The sequence below is a fragment of the Gobio gobio genome, assembly GCF_949357685.1.
Source record: "Gobio gobio genome assembly, chromosome: 24".
NCBI classification, from domain to species: Eukaryota; Metazoa; Chordata; class Actinopteri; order Cypriniformes; family Gobionidae; genus Gobio; species Gobio gobio.
The window spans coordinates 7395677-7411597 of NC_137120.1; the positions used below are offsets into that span (position 1 = coordinate 7395677).

General features: G+C 44.1%; 1 protein-coding gene across 9 annotated transcripts in view; it reads right to left on the reverse strand.

Annotated features, from left to right (window-relative positions):
• LOC307120266 (uncharacterized protein) overlaps positions 1-15921 on the reverse strand; it is a 55631-nt gene that overhangs the window by 24227 nt on the left and 15483 nt on the right. For 4 of the 9 annotated variants that reach the window (XR_013815761.1, XR_013815762.1, XM_079807201.1 and 1 more), the window contains exons 2-3: positions 5228-5524; positions 1901-2230 (exon numbers count right to left, since the gene is read on the reverse strand). Coding sequence is in view for 7 of the 9 variants with exons in the window: in XM_079807201.1 (XP_079663327.1) it covers positions 1901-2230; positions 5228-5524 (627 nt within the window). In the remaining 2 variants the exon portion in view is untranslated. Of the gene's footprint in view, positions 1-1900; positions 2231-5227; positions 5525-5603; positions 6824-15921 lie in introns of those variants that run through there. The other 5 variants (XM_079807203.1, XM_079807204.1, XM_079807199.1 and 2 more) reach the window with 5 other exon arrangements.

A 15921-nucleotide genomic window follows, 5' to 3' on the forward strand; every position in this document is an offset into this window, starting at 1 on the left:
AATCAATCAGTCACTGCGGGTCTCAGGTGCACACCCCCCGCTCAGCCCCGCCCTCGGCTCATCCCCTCTGTCTCCGCTGGGCTCTGCCCACTTTACCAGCATTTTTCAAATATTGCCAGTGGGTGGAGTTAGGCTGTGAACAGGGGTTTAGTTACCCTTTAATAATATTTTGTTACTTTTCATTTAAAAAAAGTAGTATAAGCCCTATTTGGACAGTAATTATTTCTCATGTTAAGGTATTTTCAACATTTACAGGGGCTAGTCTGTGATTTTTGAAGGGGCAGGTCAGATACCTGTGCCTCTTCGTTCATACACATATCCTTCAAGAATGATTTTATGATCAATATTAAAATAAGAATCAATGATAATCAAGTTATAACCATTTTCTATATTTGATAAATCAGTTCACCTATAACCTCTCTATATTTAATGAGTGATTTTGGATACAGGTCTGTGACTTTCGGGGACCTCTTTTATATGCTTTTCTTACTAAATAGAATAAATTCACTTCTGTACTAGATGTAGTATCAGCATGTTTTGGAGAAATGCCTTGTTGATAGTTAGTTAAGATGTTCTCAACCTTGAGGGAACTGTTATTCTCTGGAGCTTTTGTATGTGCGTTGCATGATCGGTGCAGGCCCAATATTGAAGATTTTCTGCACACGACCCCAGACCTGAAAACGTCTTTCTATGACCTCCTGGGTCATTTTGATCTAAATCTAGTCATGAGGCGACAACTAGTCTACGCATTTTAGTGATATGCTCTGCTATCTATCCTTGTGTGGAAATTTACAGTGACTGGGCATTTTCTCTGCCAATCAGAATCGTTCCACATGTCAGAAATGACGTGGCTAGACCTTGAAAACAGTATAACTGTTCAAATAATTGTATGTACGTTAGGCGGAGGCGGGGAGACTGTCAGAGGGAGTGTGGCCTACAAACTCCTTGTGAGCTGGCTTTTACTGATGAAACTGCAAACTATTCTTCAGTAAAGTAAAAAAAGAGTCAGTAAAACTCCTGACTCTTGTTCTTCATTTTTCAATACTGGTCCTGGGTCCTAAGCGGTTACCCCAACAGTTTATTGCCATCCAAATTTTCTACCACCACCCGCGTAAAAATCCCCAGCCAAAATATCTACTGTTATTTGACAAACATTGTCTTGTAGTTATTTAATTGCCATCCCAATCCATATCTCTTAGTTTACAAAAAGCGATCAATTAAAAATTCACAGTTTAAATAGGTTCTAAACCATGATGGTCTGTCTGAATACTCGATGCAAAAATTATAATTTTTTTACGAAAATGCATAACTGACGGATGGCAGATGTAGCGTAAACGTTTTGAACTGCGAGAGGCGTTACATTTTCTGCATTGTTCTGCAAGTTGAGTACTGAAGGCGATCTGGCAGAAGCTAGATATTTTACTTCATAGCGTGTTAAATATGGATATTTTTCTTACACAAACCCATTGATTCGCTTCAGAAGGCCTTTATTAACCTCCCGGAGCCGTGTGGATTACTCTTATAATGGATGGATGCATTTTTGGGCTTCAAATTTCGTCCTCCATTTACTGCCATTATAAAGCTGGGAAGAGTCAGGACATTTTTTAATAAAACTCTGATTGTATTCGTCTGAAAGATGATATACATATACATTGTATATATACACCTAGGATGACTTGAGGGTGAGTAAATCATGGGCTAATTTTTATTTTTGGGTGAACTATCCCTTTAAGAGCATCGCTTCAGCAAAATGCTTTAAGACTTTGAGAAAAACTAAACTAACAGCACCACAAACATATTTTTTCTAAGCCTTAATTTAGAGCAAACATGTGTTTATCTAAACTACTCACAGAGTGCTGATCTAAATACTGTGTATTCATTATTACATTGATGGACTCACCGCTGACAGTCACACTGAATGTCTTGTGTATGGTGTATCTGCTGCGGCTGATGTCAACTTCATAAACTCCAGAGTGATTCTTTCCGATGTTCCTGATGGTCAGAGATCCAGTCAAAAAGTCTGCCTTCAGTCGGTCTTTGAATCTCCCATCAGGACCATCGTGTGTAGAGACGTTTTCAGTCTTTCTATTGATTTCAGCTACCAGAGAGTTTTGAGGTCCAAACCTCCACCATATCACATCATCTCTCTGTATCTTAGTGTTTAGAGTGACTGAATCTCCCTCCTTCACTGACACAGACTTCACCTCATCTCTATCAGCACTAGCCACACCTGAGGAACAAACACAAACAGTTTTTGTCAGTTATCACTTTTATAACAATAAAAAAAACAGATTAACACAGATAATCAAGTCAAGTTTATAATATTTTTTTCTACAACTAATCATTTCTGCCACATGAACATTTTGGTTTTCGATTTCACTCAGTTTTTACAATTTCTTAACTAGTCCAATCCAGATGGAGTGGATTTCACAAATAATGTTGAAAGAAATTGATGCTTATGTTCATCAAGGAAACATTTAATTAAAACATGAGTAATTTGTATATAAATAGAAAAAAAATTATGTTTTCCATTTTTAAAATAAAAATTTTACCAGTGCTGGCAAAGCCCCAGCATTAAGCAGCCTTTTCTAAGTGCTTTAGAAATTTGGCATTCAAACTTTGATTATGTAGATTACCACAAACTGCAGCCAATCAGTAAAACAAGAACAAGAAAAAAGGATATTGTGTTATATTGTGTCTGAATACTAGACGACGACACTCTAAGATGTTTTCACTGGAAGTTCAGCAGCTGCGCTACAGAAAGGTGACAAACACTTTAGTAAATAGATGTCTTTATGGAAATGTAGTCTAGTCGCATTATGTTAACTTGCAGGTTACACTCATTTGTCTACAAAGGAAGCGAATGGCGACAAAAACACATCATAATCAGGGATTCTGTCTACACTGGACACTACAACTGGAGTTGAAAAAAGTGTAACTGGCGTGACGATGATGTCGGACATATTGTAAGCGTTTTGAACTGCGTTACACTTTCTGCATAAGTTGAATACGGAAGGCGGTACGCTGGAAGCTAGATATCTGACTTTATAACTTGTTAAATATGGATATTTTTCTTACACAAATGCATCAATTTGCTTCAGAAGGCCTTTATACCCCCTGGAGCCGTGTGGAGCAGTTATATGATGGACAGATGCACTTTTTAGGCTTCACATTTTTTTGGGCTGCCATTCACTGGCATTATTAAGCTTGGAAGAGCCAGGACTTTTTCAATACAACTCTGATTGTGTTCGTCTGAAAGAAGAATGTCATATACACCTAGGATGACTTGAGGGTGAGTAAATCATGGGATCATTTTCATTTTTGGGTGAACTATCCCTCTAAACAAACGCCGCCCAAGAACACCTCAACGTCACCCTTTCAAAGATATTGCTTCCTGAGCCCCCCGATGTTATCCAAACACCCCGTTGAGAAACGCAAAGTTAGAAATGTAAAATTAAGCCATCTTATGTTACTTTTAGACAAATCTGATAAGAATTGACTTTTTAAGAAATTGATACTTTTATTCAACAAGGACACAGTAAACTGATAAAAAGAATTACAGAAAATCAAATGTTTCTTGAGCATCAAATCAGGATGTTAGAATGATTTCTGAAGGAATGATGCTGAAAATTCAGCTTTGATCACAGGAATAAATTACATTTGACTATATATTACAATAGACACTTGTTTTAAATTGTAATAATATTTCACTGTGTTTACAGTATTTTTGATCAAATAAATACAACCTTGGTGAGCAGAAGAGACTCTTTCAAAAACATTCCAAATCTTACCGACCCCGAACTTTTGAACAGTAGTGTAGATTAGTAAATTTACCATCCAAATGAAAGTTTACTTAATACTTCATTTTTATATTTTTGTGTAGTGGTCCTACTTGTGGAATTATTGTATTGACAGTATTGGCAAACTGTCATTTATAGTTTGTCTGCAAATGTTTACAACATATTTCAGTTTAAAATGTGGCATATATCTGTGGTAAAACAAAAGTTAAATTATTTTTTTGTTGTTGGTAAACAATTCACAATTAGTGAATGGTGTCCCTCAAAAACAACGGTGAAAACACACATTTAACCATTATTTGGAAGGAAGAGTTTATGCACAATTGTTTGTAAATGCTGACTAATTTTCATGAAGGGTTAAATTTGTGTTTTTAATGATGATGATAGGCATTAATACAACAATAGTTTTTAAATGTGACAGTCCAGTGGGGCTGTTGACTAAACCAAAAAGAGAAACAGAAAGCAGGAAAGGTGCAAGAAACAAACAGATGCTTTGAGAATGTAGAAGAAACACTGGAGACCAGCACCATCCACAAAAGAGTATTTCGGGCTTATTTATTGTCAAAATTAGTTACACACATCATATTTTTTCCCTGTTTATTATTAATATGTTTGCAGAATAAACTGCACCTGAGATGTCATATACAATATTGACTCCCAGCCTTTTTGTCTGGGTCACTGGGTCTCATTAAAGGCTAGATTATTTCAAAATGAAAATTATCCCATGATTTACTCACCCTCAAGTCATCCTCAGTGTACATGACATTCTTCTTTCAGATGAATACAATAAGAGTTGTATTAATAAACACCCTGACACTTCCGAGCTTTATAATGCTATAATTTTACTTTATAATGTGTTAAATATGAATATTTTTCTTACACAAACTCATTGCTTTGCTTCAGAAGGCCTTTATTAACCACCCGGAGCCGTGTGGAGCACTTTTATAATGGATGGATGCACTTTTTTTGAGCTTATAACTGTTGGTTGCAATTCACTGTCATTATAAAGCTTGGAAGAGCCAGAACATTTTTTTAAATAACTCGGATTCGTCTGAAAGAAGAAAGTCATATACACCTAGGATGACTTGATGGTGAGTAAATCATGGGATCATTTTCATTTTAAAGTGAACAAATCCTTTAAGGAACTTTAACATGATCAATATATACATTTTGAAATGCAATTTAATGAGTATTTGGAAATCTGATTTAATGACTTATTTTAAACATTTGCAGACCAACTATAAATGACAGTTTGCCAATACAATGGTTTGCACCTGTAAAAATACAAATTTCAGATGATTTAAATTGTTCCTAGAATGATAAATAACTATGTAAATAATTTATTATTTACTATTATTACTATTACATGTAAATTTTTTTATATATATATATATATATATATATATATATATAAAAATGGACACACTCACCATTGACACTGAATGTCTTCTCTGAGGACCCTCTGATGCTGGTGATCTTTAGTTTATATTCTCCAGAGTCTGTGGTTTTGATGTTTGTGATCTTGAGATCTCCAGTCTGTTTGTCCAGCTGCAGTCTGTCCATGAATGCCACATCAGTAGTAAACGATTCTGAGCCACTACTGATTTTAGCTAAACGAGCTCCATTAAACCTCCACTCTATCACATCACTACTCTGTATTTCAGTCAAAATAGTGCGTAGAGTGACAGATTCTCCCTCCTTCACTGACACTTCATCACCAAACACACCTGAAGAACAAACACACACAGTTACTCAGAGATGAAACTTATAAAACACTCAGAAATCATAAGTCTTGCTGAATGATACCTTCACCTGAAGTGGAGGAGGGTGGGTTGTCTGTAGACACAAACCCGGAGCCTTATCAATGCGAGCCGCTGCTCAAACTGCTTTAACTCCCGATGCCGACGATGCTAGTGAAGCAGCCGCGCAAGAGAACTGACCTAATCTATCTGCGTCGGCGGCAACCACTTGCGTGTCAGGGTTTGAAAGCGCGTCTCATGTATGAAAATTATCTGTACACATGACGGGCGGCAATAATATCGCAAGAAAAGCCTGACGTGTACTGACAACTTCATTATTTAACCGTATTTTCTTCAATACAATGTTAAAGCAAGTGTCAAGTAAGTTTCATTCATAATGTTTCTACTTCATGTAACATGACAGTTCATACTGGAGTGAAGCCGTTCTCATCATGTGATTGGGGGAAACATTTCTGAGGGCGTGGTGAGCTCGTGCCAGGGGCGCGGATAGTGAGCCGTTGGAGGAACCATCCTACGTCACGATGTACCACAACGTCCAATAGGAAAATTCAACTGCAGTAGCCACCGTTCAACCTTAAGAGGGCAGCACTTTGGCGGTTTTACACCATATTTTATAGAATTAAAAAACTTTATACTCAAATGTCAAAACATTTACTCGAATCAATGAACAGCATTAATAAAGCCCCAGTATTACAGATCATTAACTAAAAAAAGTTGGTTTAGGGTTTAGTTACCCTTTAAAGTCATTTTTTCAAAGATAACAGTAAAAAAAAACATTTTGATTACATGTGTGAAGTAAAGAACAGTTTGGACGTGGTAAGTACGTTTCTGCAACGTTGAAAGGAGACATGGTAACGTGATAAACACGTTTCTGCAACGTTGAAAGGAGACGTGGTAACATGATAAAAACGTTATAAACGTTATGCAACGTTGTAAAAAAAAACGTATTTATAACGTGAAAAAAACTCGACATCTGTCGTATTAAATACGTAGGATAAAAACGTTATCACGACCTTTTCACAACGTGAAAAAAACGTTTTTACAACGTTGCTTCTGTAAGTCTAGGCGTCCTTTCAAAAAGGCCCTTTATTTCAGAACATTTGTAATTGTAAAGAGTAGTTCCCTTACGAGAGTACTCTCGTATTGCGTTTTGCTAAAACGCTATGGGGGAATTCCTTTCCTCGAGATATTGAAGCAAATTTTTATCCAAAAATACCTTCTATACGCAGTGCAGCTGCACAACTCTCAGCAGGAAGCAGCTGCGTGCTGATTGGCTGTGCCGCTGCAACTGCAGCAACCTATAGCGAGACCGTGGGGCGGGACGGACCAATCAGGTCCTTCCAAACTCCCGCCACAAGGGGCAACATAATTTGCATAGCCTAGGGTATATAAGACCCACTCTCGCAAGGTTAGTCAGATTAATTCTTCTTCAGCGACTTGCAATCGTTGAGCTCCGGATCGAAGCCTGCCGTCGACACGCACCCAGCGGAACACGCAGCCTGAGGACGTCGGATTCTCCGCCTTCAGCCTGCCTTCCAGCTGCGCCATCCGGCACCATATCCTTTATACCTTCTGTTTTTCTAAAACATTCAAAAAGAGCCGAGACGTTGATGCAAATGTCTCGTTCCTGCGCCTCGTGCAGAGGTTTCATCGCGGACGAGGATCGGCACATCATCTGCGTGTCATGTCTCGGACGAGACCACACGCAGGCTGCACTCAACCAGGGCGGCTGCCCTGAGTGCGACGAGCTGGCGCTGCAGACCCTTCGGGCTCGGCTCGCCAGCTTCGACTCGGATCCCGTCCCGTGCTCCCAGCCTCTAGAGCCACGGAAGAAAAAACGTCGCGACCAGAGGCCACCGGAGCGCTCTGACGAGCACACGCCGGGCATGTCCCCGCGTGCCTCGCCATCGCCCGTGTTGTTCGCCGACGAGCAGCACAGCTCCCCTCGCATGGCGGCTGCTGCTGTTTCGTTCGGCGGACCGGAGGAGGAAGAGGATGACAGCCTTTCCCTTGCTGCATCCGGGAGCGGGTGGTCGGACGCCGCCTCGGAGCACGCCACTTCGACGCGGACGGCTAGCGGCGTCATAACCTCAGTCGACGCTGAGCTTATGCGCTTGCTCACCAAGGCCGTGGACGACCTCGGCATTGACTGGTCTCAGCCCGAGGAGCCCACGAGAAGCCGTCTGGATGAGTGGTATTTCGAGAACCGCCGTCAACCTACCGCTCAAAGACCCGCTCCCTTCTTCCCAGAAGTCCACGAGGAGCTAACAAAATCGTGGAAGGCGCCATTTTCATCTCGCGCCAGATCCTCTTTTTCTCCAGCGCTCTCGGTAGTCGATGGCACTCAGAAAAAGGGATATCAAGCCCTTCCTCCCCTCGAGGAGGCTGTCGCTGCACACCTTTGCCCGCCCTCCGACAGAGGATGGCAGTCAAAGACCGTGCACCCTTCCAAGGCCTGCCGCACTACGTCCAGCCTCGCCGGTCGAGCATTCGCCTCCCCCGGCCAGGCGGCGTCAGCGCTACACTCCATGGTGGTTCTTCAAGTCTTCCAGGCCAAACTCCTCCGTTCCCTGGACGAGTCTGTTCCTGATAACGAGGCTCTGAAGGATCTGCGCGGCGCCACTGACTTGGCCCTGCGCGCCACCAAGGCCAATGCTCAGGCGATCGGCAGATGCATGGCCAGCCTGACGGTGTTGGAGCGCCATTTATGGCTTAACTTAACGGAGATGAAGGACGCGGACAAGACCGCTTTCCTGGACGCGCCCATTTCGCCTTCAGGATTGTTTGGTTCCGCCGTGGTTGGGTTCACAGAGCGCTTCACTGAGGCACAGAAAACTTCGCAGGCAATGCGACATTTCCTGCCCAAGCGTTCCAGCTCCTCCGCTAGCCGTCAAGCTAAGGCTGGACCAGCCCAGCCCGCCAAGGCGCCGCCTTCAGCTCGCCAGCCTCACGCGGCTTCCAAGCCCGGTCAGCGTTCCCGCTCTACGAGCCGCAGCAGACCGCCGGAGCGTCGAGGTCCACAACCCAGCAATGTGTCGAAACCTGAGCCTCCGAAGCCGTCCTAGCCAGAGGTATGAAGAGAAGGCGGATAGTGCCCGCTTCGGCCGGTGCACCGCCTCGCTCTCTTCCAAAACGTTCCCCAGCTCCCTTCAAGGCGGCTGGGAACGCCACATTCACAGCCAACGAGCCCGCAAGCAAGCGCGCTCGCCTGTACACAAACGCCGTTTTCACGGCGACCCATATGAGTCACAAAAAGAGCTTTTTCTCTGTAGGCAGTGTGCCAGCATTAAAGCATGCACCCCTACACTCAAGCACTGCCCCATGTTCCCCAGCCCCCTGCACTCAGGTGGCTGGAAACATTATTCTCACAGTCAACGAGCCCGCACTCAAGCGCGCTCGCCTGTACACAAGCACCAATCCTCTATGTCCCCCGGCCCCCTGCACTCAGGCGGCGGGAAACAATTCCCTCATAAGCGCCAGCTTAGCGCAAGGTTATCGGGCCACCGAGTCCCTGTTACTCAGCGACTCGCCCCACAGATTAATTCAGCCCCTGGCTTCGAAGGCCGAGGCCTGGCGGGCCATTCCCGGCATTTCGAAATGGGTGTTGAACATAATAGAACGAGGTTACTCGCTACAGTTTGCTCGCAGACCACCGCGCTTTCGCGCCGTGGAAGAGACAACGGTGAGAAGCGACAAAAGTCACGTGCTTCGAACCGAGATATCAAAACTGTTAATAAAGGGAGCGGTAGAAGCCGTACACCCCTCACAGAGCGAGTCAGGCTTTTACAGCCGTTACTTCCTTGTACCAAAAAAGGACGGTGGTCTAAGACCCATCCTAGATCTCAGACATCTGAACAAAGCCCTTATGAAGCGCCCGTTCAGAATGTTGAGAATGAAACAAATCCTCGCGCACATTCGCCCGGGAGATTGGTTTTTCACTGTGGATCTAGAGGATGCCTATTTTCACATACAAATAGCCCCCCATCACAGGCCATTCTTGAGATTCGCCTTCGAGGGGAAAGCATACCAATACAAGGTGCTACCTTTTGGTCTATCTCTAGCCCCTCGCACGTTTACAAAGTGCATGGAAGCGGCGCTAACCCCGCTGAGGCTTCGGGGAATGAGAATTCTCAACTATCTCGACGACTGGCTCATAATAGCTCAGTCAGAGATACAGTTATTAAACCACAGATCTTGGCTTCTCAACCATTTACAATGCTTGGGACTCAGAATCAATGTGGCAAAGAGTTTATTGTCTCCCACACAGAAAGTTTCGTTTCTGGGAACAGTATTGGACTCAATGCAGATGAGCGCGCGGCTGACGTCACAGCGCACGCTCTCTGTTCGGAACCGAGCGGTTTCCCTCAGGTCCGGTGCACACATTCCTCTCAAACACTTTCAGAGGATGTTGGGTTTCATGGCCTCGGCGGCGCCAGTTCTCAGACTGGGTCTGTTGCGCATGCGCCCCCTACAGCACTGGCTGAATCGCCGCGTTCCAGCTCACGCATGGCTTTCGGGCCGATTGCAAATCAAGGTAGACCACAGCTGTGTGTTAGCTCTGGCTCCTTGGAAAAATCCCGTCTGGTACAAGACGGGCGTGAGTTTGGGCACTGTTACGAAGTGGAAAGTTATCTCGACAGATGCATCCAACCTAGGTTGGGGAGCCCTTCACGAGGGCAGGCCGATCTCCGGTCTCTGGTCAGACTCGGAGAAGAGCCTTCATATAAACTGTCTAGAGATGAAAGCGGTCACGATATCGCTAAGAGCTTTCCTTCCGTACATAAAATACCACCATGTCCTGATCCGAACGGACAGCAGGTCGGTGGTAGCCTATATAAATCGCCAAGGCGGTCTGAGATCTATCGATCTGCACTCAATGGCGGAAGAAGCCCTAATATGGGCAGAGCACAATCTGAGCTCACTGAGAGCGACTCACGTGCCAGGCATTCTGAATTTGGGTCCGGACATGCTGTCCAGGGGCAAAGTGTCCCCGGCAGAGTGGTCTCTTCCCCCAAATATAATTCAGATAATTTGGGGCAAGTTTGGAGAGGCAAAAGTGGATCTTTTCGCCTCAAAAGACAATGCTCAATGCCGAATATATTTCTCCAAGCACGAGGATGCGTTGGCCCACGAATGGCCCAACCTTCCTCTTTATGCGTTTCCCCCAATCTCAATGTTACCTCAGGTCATAGAGAGGATCAGGGAGAGCAAATGCGCTGTGCTTTTAATAGCCCCGCTTTGGAGAAATCAACCTTGGTTCTCACTGCTGAGTCAGATGTCAGATGCAGCTCCGTGGCCGATCCCGCTGAGGAGAGATCTCCTCATGCAGGCGGAACGGCAGATCTGGCATCCCCGTCCCGATCTATGGGCGCTTCATGTTTGGCCCATCAACGGGTACATGAGAACCTTTCTGAAAGCATAATGAACACTATTACTGAAGCTAGAGCCCCCACAACTAGGCGGCTCTATTCAGGCAAATGGTCAGTCTTTTCAGACTGGTGTAAAGCGCGAAGTCTGACCCCACATGATTGTGCAGTGTCAGAGGTGCTTACATTTTTACAAGAGCTTCTGGACGCGGGTCGTTCCCCCTCCACGCTCAAAGTTTATGTGGCTGCTATAGCAGCGTATCACATTAAAGTGAACGGACTGTCACTAGGAAAGAGCGATCTCATTGTTCGCTTCCTTAAAGGGGCTAGAAGGCTTCACCCACCTCGCCCCCCTTCAGTCCCTATTTGGGACCTGTCCACGGTCCTGGATGCCATGAAGAGCTCTGCATTTGAGCCTCTGCATTCTGTGAGCTTAAAGCTCCTGTCACTAAAGACCGCTTTTCTGCTAGCGATTGCATCAGTTAAGCGAGTGGGTGATCTGCACGCGCTCTCTGTGAGCGCCTCGTGTCTGGAATTTGGGCCAAACGACTCCAAAGTCGTCCTCAAACCAAGACATGGATATGTACCTAAAGTGCTTTCAACTCCGTTCAGAGCACAGGTTATTTCACTTTCGGCACTTTCATCACAGTCAGATGAAATAGATGCTAATTTGCTCTGTCCTGTCAGAGCGCTGAGAATATACATAGAGCGTTCCGCTGCTTACAGGCAAACTGAACAGCTCTTTGTATGCTTTGGCGGACGCACCCGAGGGTGCGCGGTTACAAAGCAGACCCTGTCACGGTGGATAGTGGATGCTATCTCACTGGCCTATGAGTCTAAAGATCTCGGCTGCCCTTTAGGCATTAAAGCCCATTCTACTAGAGGCATGGCCTCTTCGTGGGCTTGGTCTACTGGCATTTCTCTGAATGATATCTGTGCGGCGGCAGGCTGGGCCTCCCCGTCCACTTTTATCAGATTCTATAATTTAGATGTTCCGGCTTTACAAGCTGGGCTTCTTGCTGTATGAACAGATTAACCCCTTAAGGCTCGATAAGTCCGGCCTGGGTTGAATATTGTATAAGTCATAAGCATATTCCTTATACGGCCCGAAGTGTCTGGCCACTCATTATTCCTGACCCGATTATGTCTGGTCTATACTTTATTGCACGAATATCGTGTTCATTCTCATGAGGGCCCGACTCAGGTCTGGCCCATTCTGAATTATTGATATCATACTACGGGCCCACCTAGGTTGGCCTGGGTTTGGTGTCGTCGGCTTTAGAGCCGTTAAGCAAGTACGGCGTTTTGCATTGGTCCCCCATAGCGTTTTAGCAAAACGCAATACGAGAGTACTCTCGTAAGGGAACGTTTCGGTTACTAACGTAACCTCGGTTCCCTAAGATGAGGGAACGAGTATTGCGTTTTGCTTGCCGTGCTTGCTCACTTGCTCAGGAGTCGCTTCAGTCGATTAACCTGACTAACCTTGCGAGAGTGGGTCTTATATACCCTAGGCTATGCAAATTATGTTGCCCCTTGTGGCGGGAGTTTGGAAGGACCTGATTGGTCCGTCCCGCCCCACGGTCTCGCTATAGGTTGCTGCAGTTGCAGCGGCACAGCCAATCAGCACGCAGCTGCTTCCTGCTGAGAGTTGTGCAGCTGCACTGCGTATAGAAGGTATTTTTGGATAAAAATTTGCTTCAATATCTCGAGGAAAGGAATTCCCCCATAGCGTTTTAGCAAAACGCAATACTCGTTCCCTCATCTTAGGGAACCGAGGTTACGTTAGTAACCGAAACGTTTTTCATTTAAATAAATCTGCAATAAACTGCTTTCACTGTTTGGGGAGTGAAAAAGTGTGTAAAGTCAATGTCCCTGCAATAACAGATAGGTGTGCATCCATAAATTATTCATTCATGAACGTTTGCAAGTTTACTGCAACAATGGACCCGCAAACTTCTCATACTTTTGAAAACCCAGCATTTAGTTGATCCTGGTATGTGTTCATTTGTCCAAGGACATTTTAATTTGACCTTAAAGGGTTAGTTCACCCAAAAATGAAAATTCTGTCATTAATTACTCACCCTCACGTCGTTCGAGACCCGTAAGACCTCCGTTCATATTCGGAACACAAATGAAGATATTTTTGTTGAAAGCTGATGGCTGAGAAAGGCCTCCATTGGCATTCAGTACACTTATACTCCCAAGACGGATAAAAGGCACTCAAAACATTGTTACAAAGTCCATCTCACCACAGTGACTCTACAATAATCTTACGATGCGACGACAATAGTTTTTGTGCGCAAAAAAAATCAAAATAACACCTTTATCCAACTTGTTACTCCCTTCCGTGTGTGCCTCAACGACGCATGCGCGAGAATATGACGCAGATCCGGCGTTCGGACAGATGACCCAGAAGTGATTTGTTTACAATCAGAGGAAGACGCGCGTATCTCAGCTGTTGGATTCTACATCGATCGTGCTTTAGGTCTCGGCGTAGTGCTCAAAATGGGGTTAAAGTGCGCATTTCATGGAATCCCGAGCCCCGGCGCTCCGTCATATTCTCGCGCATGCGTTGTGGAGGCACACGCGGAAGGCAATAACAAGCTGGATAAAGGTGTTATTTTGATTTTTTTTTGCGCACAAAAACTATTGTCGTCGCATCGTAAGATTATTGTAGAGTCACTGTGGTGAGATGGACTTTGTAACGGCGTTTTTAGTGCCTTTCATGGATCTTGGAAGTGTCAGTGTACTGAATGCCAATGGAGGCCTAACTGAAGCCTTTCTCAGCATCAGCTTTCAACAAAAATATCTTCATTTGTGTTCCGAATATGAACGGAGGTCTTACGGGTCTCGAACGACATAAGGGTGAGTAATTAATGACAGAATTTTCATTTTTGGGTGAACTAACCCTTTAACAGTTTTAGTATAGGACTCTATTGTACTATACTTACTATAGTATAGTTCTTAAACTAATCAGTGTTTCCCACAGGATTTTGATGTTATGTGAACCTCTGTCCAGGGTCCAGGGCAGTGCCGTTTCTAGCCATTCTGACACCCTAGGGAAATCCTTATTGGTGCCCCGAGTCAAATTTTAAAAAGCAACATTGGTATTACTGGTATTAATTAACAAATACATACATACCAAATTATATTTGTATATATTTGTTGATAAGGATTAAAATGAATACCAGTAACATTGTGTAGCCAGATGCCTGTATAGCCCTAGGCCTATAATATATAGCCTATATGTGTGCAGTCCCTAGTTGTTAACAAATTGTTCTCAGACATAACTACATAATTATTATGTGTTATTATTACATTTCACATGAAAGTAATACGAATAAATACTTATTCAGTGTGTTTTTGTTACTCATTGATGCGTGACTTCCCCTTTAAATAATGCAACACTTTGCCCTCTGTGTATACGACGCTGCTTGCCTTGAGCACTATTAGAACGGTATGAATCGATTCAGCATTCAACACCATTCATAAAGATACGTTAAATTCGACAACGTGATTTAAAGGAACACTCCACTTTTTTTGAAAATAGGCTCATTTTACAAGTCCCCTAGAGTTAAATAGTTGAGTTTTACCGTTTTTGAATCCATTCAGCCGATCTTTGTATCTGGCGGTAGCACTTTTAGCATAGCTTAGCATACATCATTGATTCTGATCAGTCCATTAGCATCTCATTCAAAAATGACCAAAGACACTTTCAATATTTTTCCTATTTAAAACTTGACTCTTCTACAGTTACATCGTGTGCTAAGACCAACTGAAAATGAAAAGTTGCGAATTTCTACACCTATAGGCTAGGAACTACTTTCTCATTCCTGCATAATAGTCGCGGATCTTCACGGCCGTACCATGGCTGCAACGGCACAATGATTCGTTGGTATTCTGTGAAACATGGTGGTAGTATACACCTTCGACTTACTATCACAGCCCTTTACAACACACAGAACCATGGCTAATAGGGCTGTCAAAATGTCTGAAAAGCTAAATTCGAAATTCTTTCATAAATATTAGCAAAATTCGAATTATATTTGAATTCTAAAGGCAATATTTAAATGTTAGATGGAAAATGTACTGTATTGTCTCCTATGGCCACAAGAGGGCGCAAGCGAGCGCAACAAGCAAATGTAAACCAAATCAAGCATCGCATATTTTATTGAAATGAAATGACATTCAATTTTTACAGTGCATTAACTTTTTTAAAACAATTGTTATTAAATAAAATATAATTTCATTAATGAGCATGTAAGGAAAATTAGGTAACAAAAGTGCATAAAACTGCAAGTGCATCAGTAACCTGAGAAGACACGCTTCAACAGGCAACGTAATGTGGACACAAAATAGCAAACGGACATTCAGAAACGTCTCGGTTACGTATGGTAACTCTCGTTCCCTGAAGGAGGGAACGGAGACGTAGGTCGGATGTACCGACTAATTGGGATCACTTCTGGGAGCCCCTATCAGCTTCGAGCTATATAGAACCGTCCAATGAACAATTGGCGTGCGAGATTTGCATCTCGCGCTCCGCCCCGCGCCGCGGGTATAAACAGGAAGCGAGCACGCTGTTTTTCACTGAGGAGCCGAACTTAGTGACTCGGCCCTGCAGTGATGGTACAGCAACTGTGGCGACGGGACGTACGTCTCCGTTCCCTCCTTCAGGGAACGAGGGTTACCATACGTAACCGAGACGTTCCCTTTCAGGAAGGGAATTGGGATCCCTTTGGAAAACGCTATAGTTACTACCACTTCCAGCGCCCAGCGATGAGCCCCTCAGACCCCGATCTGATGCGGGCGGGGAAATTCACGCAGGGAGAGTCAAAGCTGCTGTTCCGCAAGACCCACTCAGCTGACTGTATTGGATAACACTGGGAAAGCGTGCCTGTGAAGGCTGCTGCGGAAGCCACATCATGCCCGGAGGGAGTTAATATGTGGAGAATACACGTATGGGCTGGCCGTGGGCAGCACAACATACGGAAGCCCCAG